At 45.0% G+C, this 17,362-nt stretch overlaps 1 protein-coding gene across 3 annotated transcripts in view; it reads left to right on the forward strand.

The window, feature by feature from the left end:
- Window positions 1–281: 281 nt before the first annotated feature.
- The window catches only part of FLT1 (fms related receptor tyrosine kinase 1), a 196,752-nt gene continuing 179,671 nt past the window's right edge, over window positions 282–17,362 (forward strand). For 2 of the 3 annotated variants that reach the window (XM_074387903.1, XM_074387904.1), the window contains exon 1: window positions 285–424. In XM_074387903.1, coding sequence (XP_074244004.1) covers window positions 361–424 — 64 coding nt within the window. In that variant the 5' untranslated portion in view covers window positions 285–360. Of the gene's footprint in view, window positions 425–17,362 lie in introns of all 3 variants that reach the window. The other variant, XM_039473122.2, reaches the window with a different exon arrangement.

Raw genomic sequence — 17,362 nt, forward strand, 5'->3', positions numbered from 1 at the left:
CACCAGAAGGAGGTGCCGGGGTAGGAAGTGGGCTGGGGAAATATAAATCGCCCCCGCCCTCAGCTACTCTTCATCGAGGTCCGCGGGAGGCTCGGAGCGCGCCAGGCGGACACTCCTCTCGGCTCCTCCCCGGCAGCGGCGGCGGCTCGGAGCGGGCTCCGGGGCTCGGGCACAGCAGCCAGCGGGCGCCTGGCGGCGAGGATTACCCGGGGAAGTGGTTGTCTCCTGGCTGGAGCCGCGAAACGGGCGCTCGGGGCGCGGAGCCCGCGGCGGCGAAGCGCGAGAAGACCGACTGGGGCGGCCGGGTCGTTGGCCGCGGGGAGCGCGGGCACCGGGCGAGCAGGCCGCGTCGCGCTCACCATGGTCAGCTGCTGGGACACCGGGGTCCTGCTGTGCGCGCTGCTCTGCTGTCTGCTTCTCACAGGTGAGGCGCAGCCGGGGGCCGGGGCCCGAAGCGGGCTGCGATGGGGCGGCCAGAGGGCAGAGCCTCGGAGGCCGGGGCGGGGTGCACGCGGGGAGACCAGGCTGCAGCCGGAGAAGCCGGCTACGGCAAGAACCTGGGACTCTAGTTGCAGCGGGCACGCCTGGGGCCGCTGCGCCGTTTCCTCCGAGGGAGAGCCTCGGGGAGTGGCTGGCCTGGACCCGCGAGCATCAGCGCTCAGACCGGGTCCGCGTTGGGGCTGCCCGTTTGCGACAGAGTCGCTGATCCCTTATCCCGCTTTCGGGTGGGATCTCACTGCCGAGGCTCCGGGCAGTGGGAGCAGCACGCACCCGGACCTGCCTGGCACCCAGAGCCTGGTTCCAGGCTGCCTGGCGTGGATCCGCGGGGTCCCCCGGAGCCGGGAGCAGAGGCTCCTGAACGCCTGCCAGGCTGCCCGGGGCTGGGCTGAGGCCGGGGCGTTGGTGATACTGTGCACTGGCCGCGACCTCGCGCCACGAAAGGGAAGGAGGAGAGCTGATTTGAAGGGGACCGCGTGCCTGCGGGGAGCAGGAGGATCTCAGGAGAGGGCCAGGACTGGCATCCCAGGACCTCCTTGGGCTCCCGAGCTGGACTGTCCCGAGGAACGCTCGGCTAGCGCCACTTCTCCCCGCCGCGCGGGGCCCGCGGGGCCACAGTGCGTTGCGCGCAGCCACCCGGGTGGGGCCTCTGCCTGGAGCAGCGGGGTGCACCATCCAGCCTGGGTCGCCGACGTCAGTGACCCTGACGGACGAGGACAGCCAAGGGCCCAAATACCGTTAAGTTACTGACTTGTATGCCTAGCCTTTAAAATCCGAGCGAAGAGAGGGCGGGCAATTTGGACCGAACGACGCGGTTTGAGCAAATCGGTGAGGTCCGCCCGCCACCTAAGTCAGCCTTTGCCAGTTGTTTGGGAGACGGGCGGTGGAACCGTCAGGGGCCGGGGGTTTTACCAGCAGTTAGACCGCCGCCATCGATGGGCAAAGCCCCAAGGAACTTAAGGGTTCGGACTCGCTGTCTCTGCTCAGTGGAGCTGAGTGGTGGAGCCTTGCCCCGTTCCCCTATGCGCAGAGACCCAGATTTCGGAATGCCTTTCTTTTAAGCATCTTGGAGAAAAGGTAAAATATGAAATAAAATACAGTCGTATAAAATAAGTCATTGCAATTTTTCCTAGGGGAAAAAGTCAGTAAGATGAGCAATTAAAACAAAACAAAACAAAACAAAAAGCTTGTCAAACCCCCAAAGCAGCAGTAATTAAATATTCTTTCTCAGTGGGAAGACTAACTAGACCATCGCTTTCCAAGTAACAAGTAATAATTCCAGTTAGATTAGTGAAACTACTAAACCCGGAGGCAGGGCAAAGTAGTAACTTCTGAGAACTCACTGTAGGTTGAGAAATTTGCTAACGTAACTATCCTAAATAAAATGTATTTTCTATCTCACAAATACATTTTTTTGTTTTGAAAAGTAACTTATATTAAAACATAATTGCTTGGCGAATGTAAATACCTCGCTCGACTATTATGTAAAGATAAATCTAGGTAAGTTACATGAATCCAAAAATATGAAGGGAAAAGTACGTGGTTTATTAGATTTTCTGTTTCACACAGACATATCTTTATTTCAAAAACGTACTGACTTTAGTGAAACACCGTTTTGTTTGTAATTGGGAGCATCTTAGATCGGTGGAAACTTGACAGAACCGTGAGTGGAATTCTCCTGTGATTTTTCTTAGATTATAATTTACTTAAAGGGGACAGCAGTTTCGGAATTTTGATTTGTTTTTAATTTGCACTTTTTTTTTGGTAAGAAAGGACTAACATTGGCAAGATGAGAACCTCTTTAACCTGACAGGTAACAGAGTGCTCTGTTAGCTCATGTTAGCTCAGTCTGTGGCACGGGCGCTTTTGAAAACCCATAGGTTTCTCTGTCTAACAAGCATCTCACAGTAAAACAATCAGCTACCACCTACTTTACAAATCGCATCAGGGCTTTCGTGCTGAACTGAGGGGCTGCGTCTCTGACAAGCAACGTCTAGGAAGAAGCCACATTTCTGCGCTGCAGAGTTCTCTTGCATCATTATGAACCGGGTTCTGCTCTCCTTAAGTGCTATGTAATCTGTGAATACTTATCAGCTATTAATATTGTGTATGTGCATGCTCGGTGTGCACATGCATTGAAATGTAAAATAACCAGAGGCTCAGTAATAGGAAAGATAATGCTTTTCCCCTCTAAAGACTTTATTTACCTCTTCCAGACCTTCCGGGAAATAAAAAGATAACAATAATTCAGATACTTTTAAGTCCTCTCCATTGCTCTTTCTCTATAAAGGATACCAGTCTTCTTTCTCCAGCTCTGAGTCTCATTTCTTACTTTTAAGGTATCATAAACTGGATGAAAGCTACAGATTTTTTTCTTTACCCTCATTTTTCTTGAGTTATTGAACAGCTAGCATTTACCATTTACTATAACTAAGTGGAAATAATTGAAATTGTGAATTTTGTGAAGGAAGCCCACATTAATAATATTAAATCAAAGTGCACATGAAAATATACCTATTTCTAAATTGAATGTAATAAATCTCTTATAATAAAGTTATTTTTTGTAACAATTTTTGTTCCTTTCTCCAAGGTTTCATGCAGCTTCGCTTTTTTTGGTCTAAATTGCATATTCGAAACATTAATTATTTAGGAGCTTTGGCAGTCTACATAGTTTTTCAACTGATGGATCATGTTGCAAATGAACTGTAGGTGACTACCTACTCCAGTTCCTCAAATATTTTTACTTTGTATTTCAGCACTTGGATACTTTTTTTTTTCTTTCCCTGTTGGAGATTCTATAATAGGTTCTCTGGTTTCTTTTCTAATGATCACCAAGTGGATACTTTGCTTTTCTATGTAAAATGAAGAAGTTAGAGTAGGTGGTTGATTTCTAAGGCCCTTTTCTGACTCCAAAATTCAGTGAATGATTTCAAGACATGGACTGAACACCATGTCTGTCTTTCTCTTCCCCATCTTATTTATATTTGTGTGTAGAATGGATGAGAAACCATATGATGCTGGGGCTGTGAGGATGAACTGGGTTTCCCCTGCTAATCATATTGAATTCTTTTTCTCTAGTAGTATGTACCTAAACAGCCAGTCAGTTTGGCCTTGAGTAGGCTGTTTTGCCAGAGATGGGCTGGTAGAGGCTGCCTGAGTCAGCAGTCATCTTTATCTTGGGCTTTTTTCACTTGCAGAATGTATAACTTTATAAAGTAGACTCTCCCTCAAAACTCTAGTTGCATTAACTCTACTAAGCATAGCAGTCATTTTAAACCCCTATTCACTTCTTGAATTTTTTTAAATGAACATTTATTTGATTTAAAAAAATGGCTTTATTCTTTAAAAACAGGTTCCGGGCTTTAACAGGGATACTAACCTTATTTAAAATTGAGCCTACTTTACATGACTTTTAAGAAACAAAATCAAGTAATTACTTTATTATTTCCAAAAACGGACATTTCTAAATCTCCTTCAAATTTTTTTAATATGGAAGTTGAAAGTGATGTGTTACAAAAAAATGGTCTCATATTGACCAAAGTAATGTAATGTCCTCGAGGAAGATGATGCCGTCTGTTGCCATCTACACAGCAAAGCTATGGCTGATGTTTGACTTGGCTTGGGCAGTTGGGCAAGACAAGAACAAATAACAAAGTAGCTTCTGTAGTGCTTTAAACTGAGATGTGTATGTGGGTGGGCGTAAGAATGGAGAGAAAGGGAGAAAAAGAATCGTGGCGCTCGAATGTTAAATACATACGAAGCCTGCTGGTGTTAGTAGAGACCAGACGTGTCCAGTTTTTGGTTTGGTTGCACAGTTAGGGGCATGCTGGATATCAAGTAAAAATCATCATTTTTCAGTGCATTTGTCATTGCGGGTAGGGGAGGAAGGGCGTTTGAAATCATACCAGACTTTTTTATTTTTAAGTAAAAATATATTACTGTGAGTAGTTAAAAGCATAGACCATCTGTTGCATTTGGTTTAAGCAATTTGGTAGAACCGAATAGTCCATTCTGCTCCACTGGCCTTCGTCACAGGAGAGGCTTGGAAGAAATGACAAGATCTCCTGCCAGATGCTTTCCAGGATCACTGGTGATTCTTCGCACTCTTGGGTGCTGTGGAAATTGCATGCTGCTGATTAAATTGCTGGATTTTATACCAGATTGAGGGAGGGGAAGGAAATGGGAGGAATGGGGTATTTGAGGGAGGGTTTAAAAAGAAAGCCTCTGACTTTGCACACGGGGCTGCTGGGGGGTTCATTAAGGAAACAGTTGCATTGAGTCTGCTGGAGATAGCAGGCTAGATTTCCTGCATTGCCGCTGGGGCGGATGCGGGGAGATGTCAAGAATTCCTGGGGATTTCCCATCCGTCTTGGTAAAGCTGGATGCCTGAAAGCCGTTTCTGATTGCTGCTCCTTTCCTCAATTTTGAGCTCTTTAAGGGACTTGATCTTGTCTCACAGACACACACACACACACACACACACACACACACACACACACACATTGTAAGAGTTAGATGGAACCTCATTGACCCAATCTACTCATGCCAGGGATGAGAAAACTGGCCCAGAGGAGGCCAGTTCTGTTTTTCAAGGTCAACAGGTGGCTAGTGGCAGGCCCAGGAACAGAGGCTGATGTTCATGCTACAGACAACATTTCTTCTTCACCACTGTATTTCCTCTTCCCCAAACGGAAGACAGATGTTCAAATATTTATTGACTAACACTATTACAGTGCTAAAATTTCTTTATAAATGACTTTTTTTTTTTTTTTTTTTTTTTTGAGATGGAGTTTTGCTCTTGTTGCCCAGGCTGGAGTGCAATGGTCCAATCTGGGGTCATTGCAACCTCTGCCTCCCGGGGTTCAAGCGATTCTCCCATCTCAGCCTCCAAGTAGCTGGGATTACAGGTATGCGCCACCACGCCTGGCTAATTTTGTATTTTTAGTAGAGACAGGGTTTCTCCATGTTCGTCAGGCTGGTCTCAAACTCCCGATCTCAGGTGATCTTCCCATATCGGCCTCCCAAAGTGCTAGGATTACCGGCGTGAGTCACTGCACCCAGCCATGACATCTTTTTAATATTAAGATGTCTTCTATTTTCTTAAAACAAAAGGGGTTTAAACTAAGATTCAAAATAATGGCTGCTTAGTAGCACACCAAGAGATCTGGTGAGAAGATTAACTTCCGTTACAAGCACTTGGCATCATTTTTCTGAACAGCTGTGGCTTCCGTACTTGTGCCTTGTGATACTAGCTTTGTCTTTCACCACTTTTCTCCACACACTCTGAGTTCCAGCTACGCAAACTCTACCCAGGTCAAACAAATTACTCCCCCTTCTTCAAAAGAGCCTTCACTTCTATCACTGTGTTCATGCTGCTCATCTGGCAGCAAGACCCTTCCCTTCCCTCTGTGTCTCCTCCTCCCCTGCTTGCAAGATCCAGCCCTGTAATCACCATCTCCGGGAGCTCCTCCCTGCAGCTCTCAGATAACACTTGCCGTTTCTTCTGCTCTCCTGTAGCCTTGCGGTGTACCCCTCCTCTAGTAATTCCCACTTTGCATTATTGGGATTTTATGTGTCTGTGTCCTTTCTCTTTGGGAGAGACCCCATGTCTTAGCTATCTTTAGACCCCTGGCACCTAATATAAAGCCAGTACGAAGATTCTCAGTAAGTGTTGGGATGAATGAGTAAATGAATGAATATGTAGCTGCACTATCATTCCAAAAAAGCAGTCTCAGATACACATTTATTCCTTGAATTTATTCCAATATACTAATGTGCTCCTGCCTGTTCATTTGGCCTCAGTTAACAAGGGATTACTTAAAGTAACTGTTCTCAATAGATATTTGCTCCCTTCAGTGAGCAATTAAGATGCAGGAGATGGGCTATGATTTTTCTCTCTGAGAAACCATCTCATGTCCTCCCCTCCTGTGTGGGCACAATGCTTCACCGGGGCCTCTGAGCCAGCAAAGCCAAGTTCTGGTCACTGCAGAAGTCCCGTCTTAGCCTCTGTTGGTGAGGTGCTAAGTACTTCAGCTTTGTCCTGCAGGATTTTATACAATTTTTAGAAAGAATAGATTTCTCAGATTTTAGGGTTTGACTTTCTTGCCCTCTCTTAGACTCAAACCCAAGTCCTTGGGTGCTGGGCTGAGATGCAAACCTGAACAACAGAGGTCTGGCCACAATCAGAATCAACTCTGTTTTTTTTTTTTTTTTTTTTTTTTTTTTGAGACGGAGTTTCGCTCGTTACCCAGGCTGGAGTGCAATGGCGCGATCTCGGCTCACCACAACCTCCGCCTCCTGGGTTCAGGCAATTCTCCTGCCTCAGCCTCCTGAGTAGCTGGGATTACAGGCACGCGCCACCATGCCCAGCTAATTTTTTGTATTTTCAGTAGAGACGGGGTTTCACCATGTTGACCAGGATGGTCTCGATCTCTTGACCTCGTGATCCACCCGCCTCGGCCTCCCAAAGTGCTGGGATTACAGGCTTGAGCCACTGCGCCCGGCCTCAACTCTGTTTTAATAGGGGCTTTGGTTACAGGACCACACTGGTCTGCCTAACTTCCTCTTTATTTAGGATGGGGTCTCCTTAATGCTTCATGTAACTGGGTTCATGGCAGGACCACCCTACTAGGTGTGAGACACGTTCTTAAAAATCGGAATCCCGTGGTTTGGGCTCAAGCTGGTGCGTCCCTATCCTCACCCCCATCCTGGCCCACACTATACTCCAAACATGCTTCTCACCATGTGCCCCAAGGTCCAGCAACATCAGCATCCCCTGGGAACTTGATGACTCACAGACTATACTTTAATAAAATCCCCACTTTTTTTTTTTTTTTCATTAAAAATTGAGAAGCATTGATTTTAGTAAAGGATTCAAAACTGGTTCTGGTGTCAGGGTCCATTTCCTTTTCTATTTTTTTTCAAGACAGAGTCTCACTCTGCCGCCCAGGCTGGACTGCAGTGGCACGATCCTGGCTTACTGCCACCTATACCTTCCAGATTCAAATCATTCTTGTGCCTCAGCCTCCCAAGTAGCTGGGATTACAGGCATGTGCCACCATGCCTGACAAATTTTTTTGTATTTTTTGTAGAGACAGAGTTTCACCATGTTGGCCAGGCTGGTCTTGAACTCATGGTCTCCAGTGATCCACCTGCCTCGACCTCCCAAAGTGCTGAGATAACAGGCGGGAGCCATCGCACCTGGTCCCATTTCCTCTTCACTAACGCCCTAGTAATGAACTTTGACATGTGTGACTAAGGGGCTAGACCTGGGCCAGCCAGGAACCTCTCTCTTCTGGCTCCCTCGATGGTCTCGTGCCGCCTTCTGCTGGGACATCTGTGTCCTCCTCCAAAATTCTTTACAAAACCTTGTACTTGGCTTAGACTTGTAATCAAAGTAAACAGGGGTTGTGGTCTTGAAGAATACCATGGTTAACCAAATCATGGGTGGTGAGATCAAGATCATTTTCTTGTTTGTTTGTTTGTTTTTGAGATGGAGTTTCACTCCTGTTGCCCAAGCTGGAGTGCAATGGCGCGATCTCAGCTCACTGCAACCTCCGCCTCCTGGATTCAAGCGGGTTCTCCTGCCTCAGTGTAGCTGGGATTACAGGTGCCCACCACCATGCCCAGCTAATTTTTGCATTTTTAGTAGAGACGAGATTTCACCATGTTGGCCAGGCTGGTTTTGAACTCCTGACCTCAGGTGATCCGCCCGCCTCAGCCTCCCAAAGTGCTGGGATTACAAGTGTGAGTCGCCACACTCCGTCTAGAGGGTCTTGGAAAATATGAATTTGGTGGAAAATATGATTTAAAATGTCATTAAATAGCCAGATTTTAACTGTAAAGTTCTACAAGGCTTTTGCTTCTAAAAGAAAACAACCGGCCGGGCGCGGTGGCTCAAGCCTGTAATCCCAGCACTTTGGGACCGAGGCGGGTGGATCACGAGGTCGAGAGATGGAGACCATCCTGGTCAACATGGTGAAACCCCGTCTCTACTAAAAATACAAAAAATTAGCTGGGCATGGTGGCGTGTGCCTGTAATCCCAGCTACTCAGGAGGCTGAGGCAGGAGAATCGCTTGAACCCAGGAGGCGGAGGTTGCGGTGAGCCGAGATCGCACCATTGCACTCCAGCCTGGGTAACAAGAGCGAAACTCCGTCTCAAACAAAACAAAACAAACAAACAAAAAAAACCAACCTGTTGGCAAAAGCCAGCAGTGGTTAAGTCTCCTGCGGAATTTTTGGTTGTCAGGGCGGTGTGAGTGTCTTACTGCATTGTGCTGCCACTGAGCACACATTGCATGTGCCTCCTACTGGCTTGAAACTGAATGTATTTGCACTTAACATTCTTCCTTGTCATTATTGCCAACCTTGACAAATGCTTTTACCTTTTCACAGATGATCATGGTGCTCGCAGGCACTTTTTCTCAGCCTGGTCTTCTATCCTTCTATTTAATGGGTGGAGCACAAATGGATTTCCTCTCAAGCTACAGAACCACTCATGTAGTCTACCCAGGCAGAGCTACAACAGTTATCAGATTCTTTTGTTAAAAGAGGCCTGAAGTGAACCTAGCATAAATGAAAAGCCTTGGCTGTTATTATACACAAATATAAAACCACTTAAACTCAAGGCCGCTTTTAGCAAAACCCTGATTAGGAATTAGTCTGCCAAGTGATTTCTATGAAAGTCTTTGCCTCTCTCTAGGGCTGTGGCCCCCAACCTGGGCTCTACATTAGGATAATCTGGAGAGCTTTTAAAAATCCTCAGGTCGCCAGGCATGGTGGCTCAAGCCTATAATCCCAGCACTTTGGGAGGCCAAGGCAGGTGGATCACAAAGTCAAGAGATCGAGACCATCCTGGTCAACATGGTGAAACCCCCGTCTCTACTAAAAATACAAAAAATTAGCTGGGCAGGGTGGCACGTGCCTGTAATCCCAGCTACTCAGGAGGCTGAGGCAGGAGAATTGCCTGAACCCAGGAGGCAGAGGTTGCGGTGAGCCGAGATGGCGCCATTGCACTCCAGCCTGGGTAACAAGAGTGAAACTCCGTCTCAAAAAAAAAAAAAAAAAAAAAGAAAGAAAATCCTCAGGTCTTGGTTGTACCCCTGACCAATTTAATCATGAGCTCTTGAGAGGGATCCAGGCATAAGTAATTTTAAAGCTCCTGGGTGATTCCAGTGGACAGCTGAGGTTAAGAACCTCAAATTTCATCACACCTCAGAATCACCTGGTGGGCTTGCAAAACTGGATGGCTGGGGCCCACCCCAGTTTCCCACTCAGGAGGCCTGCAGTAGGGCCAAGGATCTGCTTTTCTAACAACTTCCCAGGGGATGCTGTTGTGCTGGCTCCAGAGACCACACTTTGAGAACCTCTGCCCTGTGGCTAGTTTGAGAGGCCTGGCCACATGGGAGGCACCTGTCCAAATGTTAATCGGTAAAAGGCACTAAATCATCACTAGACATACAACAAGGTGGAAGAAACTTTACAAGAATTTCTGCCAGGAAAAGTATGTGTTAGTAGAGTGTGGCAGAAAGAATACTTAGGTCAAATCCCAGGGCATGGAATCCGTGAGTCTAGATTAAATTGCCTTCTGAGGAGAGGGGGACTATTTTGCTGAGTGAGGTATGTACTTCAGGGGCAGAAATGAATTCCTGGTCTAGACTAACAGTAGTTCTCCTTCTCTGCCTTATGCTGTGGAGTGCTCAGTCTTTTCTCTGTGTAAATGTTGACAAACATCATACTATTGGCCTGTCCTGGGCACCCACATGCCTCGGGCCAGCCCTGCTTTTCTCCAATATGCCCTGCAAAATTGCCTCTCCAGCGAGCCTCTGTATTTGTATTTCCAGTGCTGCAACCAGTATGGCTCCTACTTGGGTGGCTGAATCCTATTTGTTGGGGCAGGGTGGCCTCCTGACTTTCATGATGTGCCAGGGTTCTGTCCCCACTGTCATGAAAAGCTGCTGCTGGTTGGAAACAGAGCTGGGCTCTCATCGTGTGGAACCACAGACCTGGGACACTTCTTGTGAAACATCAAGAATCCAAGCTGCTTCCCCCTTCCTGGGGGCATCCACAGTAACCTGTAGGGCATTTAATTCCTAATAGTGTGTGAGCTTCACTTTGGCACTCTTATTTTCAAATACAGAAGCAGCATACCCTTGAACTACCACATAGTCACTGTTTCTACAGCGCTGAGGCACAATAGCCTTTTGATCTGCCGTCTGTTACTACATTACAAGATGTGCTAAAACTTAGTCACCCAACACAACAATGCATTACGCTTCATGATTCTATTAGACCTTTGGGCTGGGCTCAGCTGAGTGGTTTTCCTTCAGGTCTCTCCTGGGTCTCTCATGCATCTATAGTCCCTGGGATTTCCACCAGGTCCTTGGAGCTGGGCCTCCCTCTCCATGAGATCTTTCCTCATTCAGTATCCTGGCTGGGGCTTCCTTACCTGGGGGCAGCGACGTTGCAAGACTGTAACAGTGGAAGCTGCAAGGCACGTTGAGGCTTAGGCTTTGGAACTCCTACAACACAGCTGGACCACATTCTGTTGCTCAAAGCAAGCCCAGCTCAGATTCGAGGGATGGAAAGCAGATGCCTCTCTGCGGGGAGGAGCACAGCCTTGCAACAGACCACACCACTGTTTAACACTTCATGATTGCTTTTCAGTCTAGCTCTTAGGCTGCAGTTTGGCCAAGAAAATAACAGTAAATAACTTATACTAGTAAATCACAATAAATACTCCATAATGCCACAGTATCTGAGAGTTAAAAAGAAACAGGCCCCAGGCAAGAGCCTTCTATTCATAAGTTAAATTTTGTCTTGGGAATCCGCAGGCATGCGGGGCCGAGGCCTCTGATGACTGACATGACACCAGCAAGGGAGGACAGCTGACCCCAAGATTCTGAGCGCAGGCAGCTCTGCGGCTTCTTTGGACTCCTGTCACAGAGGCCCTGATATAATACCTTTTTCTGGAGGTGCAGCGACTACAGGGACAGATATGCTTTCGGGGAGTGAGGAAGGAGGCAACTAAGTCCTGCTGACTACCCCATCCATGTATGTGCTGGTTTACATATATTACTTTACTCAGTCCAGGTGCGGTCTCTTAACCATGCAAAAATTGACACTTAGGTAAATTAAATACTTTCCCTAAGATCACAGAAGTGGTAAGTAAACCTGGAATTATTTGACTCTGAGTCTGTCAGACTGCAAACCTGACATGTAGGGATCCTCCTACCATGACTTCGAGCCTAAATGAAAAGAGGAGAAGGAAAAATCATCAAGGGGAGTGTGCTGGTCTTTCCCTTCTTCTATCCTTGGAGTTTGGCCATCTCCAAAGAATGTGAGAAGCCACTGCTACTCCAGCTTAAAGTGGCCTTGAGAGATTCCACTGCTGTGTGTGGCAGACACTGTTCACATCTCCAATAAGACAGAATTTTAATCATGTGGGTTTTCTTATAGGCATTCAAGGACCTTCCAAAAAACTTAAAGTCAGAAAAGGAGAACTAAAGCCATTATGGACATGATTTTATGTCCGAACTGCCCTCCTAGATATGGCTTTAAACCAGTTCAGATTACAAAGAACAGTACAAGGCTGGCACTTTGTTCTAGAAAAGCTCACATCAGGCAGGTCCTAGGAAGAAAACTGGGACTGCCCTCTCACAGATGGTTTTCAGGAATCCAACGTGGGCTCCCCTCTGCGCCTTTCAGATCCCAGCAAGCTCACAGCTTTTCCAGAATGAAATTAAAGTACCTGAGGGAATGACCTGGAAGTGTGTTTGACCCTGAAGACATGCTACATGAATTGGATGGGGGAGGACATTAACTGTCCCCCGGAGAAAGAAAGGAATGCAAGTACTGAACATCTCAGCACAGGGCACCTTCTGTGTCAACTCAATTAAGTCTCTTCCTAGCCATCCACCGTGCACACCTGTAACTTTGTTTTATGGATTGAAGCCCCAAGGCTGAGGAAACCCTGTTCCATTTATGGAACAGCCAAGCCAAGATTCAAACCTAAGTTTTTAATTTTGAAATCAGGGCTCTTTCCACCAACATTTGCTCAAGATATCTTGAATGATTAAATCTAGGAATTAAAGAAAAAAGGCAGAATTTTGTTTTCAGGGTTTAGAATTAAAAACTGTCATTTATAAGAAAAGACAACCATCCAAGAGCCTTTTTCTCAAACAAGTTACCTGCTGGTCACTTTGATTTCCCTGTTTGATTGGCAGTCCTTGTACAGTCAGCGACACTGGGAACATTCCTTTCAGCCTGTAGCTCCTGTGTCTCTCCCTCCTTAGATTCTTCCTTTAAGATAGACCTACAAGAAGTCAAGAAGGAGAAAATAGTGTTTTCCTTCTTCTTTCTTGACCTGTTCCTTGGAGGACACTTTTTCAACCAGAATACCGTCATGTTATCAGAATCTGAGAAAAACCTATCCTGCCACCTATAAAGTTTTATATTTCACTCCAAAGAAAGAGCTGGAAAATGTGGTCAAATGGATACATGCCTTAGATGGAAATTACACGGAATGGTGTATATCCTACGTAAAAATATACATGGTGTTTATGTATGTAAAAATCCGCTGCTGGATTTTTATGATTGATTTCTTTCTCTAAGTTGGCATGAGAGAAACCAAAAATGTATGTAAACAGATGGAAAGGCAGGGATATACTAGACAGGACTGGAAACAAACAATTTTAAAAGGCAATGTAAACTCTGGCAACAGCATTGCATCTGTGATTAATGGTGTTGTTTTCTTTTTGGAAAACGTTTAACTCTCTTTTTCCACTTAATGTCTCCTGCTGGATCAGATTTTTGTTCTCTGTTGTTCTTTGGAAATTTTTATGGCTTCAGAATCCTCTCCGTAAGAAATTCTGGTAGAACGAGAGAAAAAAATGTGTGGAAATTAAGTAACTGCAGTGCCCTGGAAAGGACTTTGGGTACCTGTAACTTCTTGAGGGTTAGGAAATATTTGACACATGTTGTTGATGTACAGACTAATAATACAGTGGTTCAGCTACTCACGTTCCCATCACATCCTCTGTCTTCAAAACTGGTCAATGAAAAATACTCTATCCAAAGTGTTTGCTACACAGAGTCACTTAGAAGGCAAATGGGAAATTTATGAAATGAACAGGAATGAATTTTCAAGAATTTCTACTTCATTTAGCCTTTTGGGACTGACATTAAACTTCTTGGTTCTATATCCAGATATATCTTTTCTTAGAGGAAGTAAAATCCTAAAATGTAGAATAAAGTTTGTATGGTTGTTGTTATTTCTTAAATATACAGTTCAAACAGATGAGTATGGGATTACCTTGCTGGAGTAATTCATTCACCATTTTGGGAGAATGTTAAATACAAACGTAGGACGGGAGGTTTAAGAAATATATAGCTTTTCAACGATTTGGAGGACTGTATTTTCTCCCGCAATTTCATGAGGAAAAACATGAGCTATATCAAATTTAATTCACCTGGTGCTGATTTTATAGCCAGTCATCATTCTAGATTCATGCCCCAGGGTTGGGTTCAGGCATGTGTAGAAGACTTTTGTTTTGGCTGGGTGCCGTGGCTCACGCCTGTAATCCCAGCACTTTGGGAGGCCAAGGCGGGCAGATCACAAGGTCAAAAGATCGAGACCATCCTGGCCAACATGGTGAAACTCTATGTCTCTACTAAAAAATACAAAAATTATCTGGGCATGGTGGCACGTACCTGTAGTCCTAGCTACTTGGGAGGCTGAGGCAGGAGAATTGCTTGAACCTGGGAGGCAGAAGTTGCAGTGAGCTGAGATCGTGCCACTGCACTCCAGCCTGGCGCCTGGCGACAGAGCAAGACTGTCTCAAAAAAAAAAAAAGGAAGACTTTTGTTTTATAACATTCAAATACATTCATTTAAAAGATGCTCAAGGGATTATCATCAAGTAATCCATTATATTTGATTTTGAGGTATAGCTGTGGTTTTATCATTGTGTTACATGTTTATCATTGAATAAGTGTTCTTATTTTGTGAATTTAACTGAGCTTTACTAAGATAAATCACTTACGTTGGTGAAGAATGTGTGACTCCCTATACTAAAATATGTGTTCCTTAAAAACACAGTGTACATAGTTTGTAGGAGATCTCTATTTGTTGCCTTAGATTATCTTCCACATTTCTTAGTACTCACCTATTCTACTTCTAAATGACATCCCCTAAGAGATCAGCTTGGAGCTCAAAGCACTTCAAGAGGAGGAAATGTTTCTGATCCATCTTTGCAGTTGTGAACCAGTACAGTGCCTGGCACATAGCAGTCACTCAATAAATACTGGCTGAACTAACAGAAACCATATCCTGAGCTATTTCTCTGGGTCTAGAGCCCTTCTAGGAGTCATGGTTCCTCACTGGTTCCCCTTCTAAGTGTGTGTGTGTGTGTGTGTGTGTGTGTGTGTGTGTGTGTGTAGGTGTGTATAAGTATATAAGGAGCCGGCAACAATTCTCCCAGTATACATGCGATGTTCTGTTCCTTCCATTTGGATTATCCTCTAGGTCCAGTGACCATTTTCTCATTTTGGGCTAAGCTGGCCATGTTCTTCTGAATTGACTCTAGACTCAGGATTGAGAACAAGGATCTATGCTGCCCAGCCTCTAGAGAATTGCTTCCCAATAGATATTTTCCTTGAGTTGTGTCTTCCTGCTGGGATCCTCTTAACTGGCTCAGGCTCCCAAACAGCACAGAAGACAGTTAATTGGCACCTTTAATTTCTATGTACCCCAACATAGCCTGTGTCACTTGGAAATGTTACTATTGCTGCCATTGTTTTTGTCACCTGGGATGAGAACATTTTGGTTGAAAATGATTTCCTCTTGGCTCTGGGCCATGCATGGTATTGGCTAGGTGAACTTCCAGAAGGAAGGACACATTAAGAACATGAAGTCCTGGCTAATGCATCATATCCGACAGTCCTCATTCATTCACTCATTGCTGGATCTCCACCCTGGTCGGCTTCCATGGTGCTCTTTTCAACAAGCACAACGTGACCTGGGTATATGTCTAGAGCATGATTACTTGTGGCTTTTTTTTCCAGTGGCAGGTGAAGTCAGGTAGACCCTAGACAAAAAATACGCCAACCAGAACACTGGAAGATGACAGAGCTTTCTCCTCCTAGGTAGAGGCTGCAGGAAACAGAGTTGTAACAAACAAGAAAATGTATGTGAAACTGTTAGAAGAAAACAATTGTTTAAAAGGAAAGAGGAAGCTTAGAGGGTGGGAAGATGTGAAAGTCTTTGAAGGAGAAAGAGACCCTGCTGTTTATTTTTATTTATTTATTTGCTTTTGAGACGGAGTCTCACTCTGTTGCTCAGATGGAGTGCAGTGGCGCAATCTTGGCTCACTGCAACCCCTACCTCCTGGGTTCAAGCGATTCTTCTGCCACAGCCTCCCAAGTGGCTGGGATTACAGGCGCCTGCCACCATGCCTGGCTAATTTTTGTATTTTTAATAGATGGGGTTTCGCCATGTTGGCAAGGCTGGTCCCAAACTTCTGACCTCAGGTGATCTGCCCGCCTCGGCCTCCTAAAGTGCTGGGATTACTGGTGTGGGGCAGCGCACCCGGGCGACCCTGCTGTTTCTCTTAGCAAATACACATTGATTCCTCAGGTCTCACCTTCCACTTCATTCTTCTAATAGAAGTCTCTCACTCCCTGGGCTGAGTGAGGTACCTCCACGCCTGGCACTTCCCCATGATAACACCCAAATATAATGTAATTTTCTATTTATTTAAGCAGAAATTCTCTTTATGCCATTACATATATATCTATATATACTTATTTTATCTGTTGTTCACGCTAAGTCATGAGCACTGTAAAGGAAGCAACCTTGTTTGTCTTGTTTATTGTGGTATCCCTCTAAGTATATGTGCAAAAAATTAAATGAAAGAATAAATGTTGAGGTTGAAGATGGAGAAATAAACAAGGTAAGGGAGTGAGAGAAAGAGGTCATATAGAGAATGTAGTGGTGGGGAAACCAGGGTTGGCTGGCAGTAAAAGAGAGATAAGAAACATAGGAAAATGAGGGCAGAGTTCCCAGACTCCTGAAATTGCACATGAGCGTCCAACCCTTAACCCAGTTCATCAGTGTCACCGCAAGGAGATAGGGGCTTAATTTCATGGGAACAGCTTCGGCATTGGAGACAGTACTACCTCTCCACAGAGCTCTTCTTTTTGGTTTTATGTAACTTCTACTTACTGGTTTTGGTCTTGTCCTCCAGAATGCACTGATTCATACGTTATTTTAAAGCTGTTAGGTTGGTGGCCAACTGAAAACAGAAATTGTTGTTGTTTTTCTTCTGTTAGAGACATAATGTCTTGTATGATACAAAAAAGGCTAATTTCTAGAAATCAAGTTCTAGGTAGGGTAATGAAGGCGTATGAGCATACATGCCCCAAGTAAGGAAAACCAGCATTCCCCAGGCATTGAGACAAACAACTCTAAAGTCTTCTATGGGTATTTTTAAGAAAGGCCTTAATATCACATGCTGAAATGAGCGAAAAACATTCGGTAAATTATCTCTTTTAAAAATTGAGATGCTGCTGGTGAAAACATACTGGTTTTAATAGATTACTTTTCCTTACAGAAACTTGACTCTCAGCAAAACTTGTATAACATTAATTCCATCTATGTTTTTTTAAGTTTTTGAAATCTTAGGAAAGCATAGCTCTTACAAATATTTACTATGTGAAGGATATCTTAAGAAAACATGAAATCAGAAAAACCCAGAATAAAAAAGAACAGTTTAATCAACATGTCCACTCCATTTTCTAAGCATGATGAATCTCCAAAATATGTGTAATGAAAGGCAATTATATTTCAAATTGTTTAACTTAGAAG

The sequence above is a fragment of the Saimiri boliviensis genome, chromosome 16, assembly GCF_048565385.1.
Source record: "Saimiri boliviensis isolate mSaiBol1 chromosome 16, mSaiBol1.pri, whole genome shotgun sequence".
Lineage (NCBI taxonomy): Eukaryota > Metazoa > Chordata > Mammalia > Primates > Cebidae > Saimiri > Saimiri boliviensis.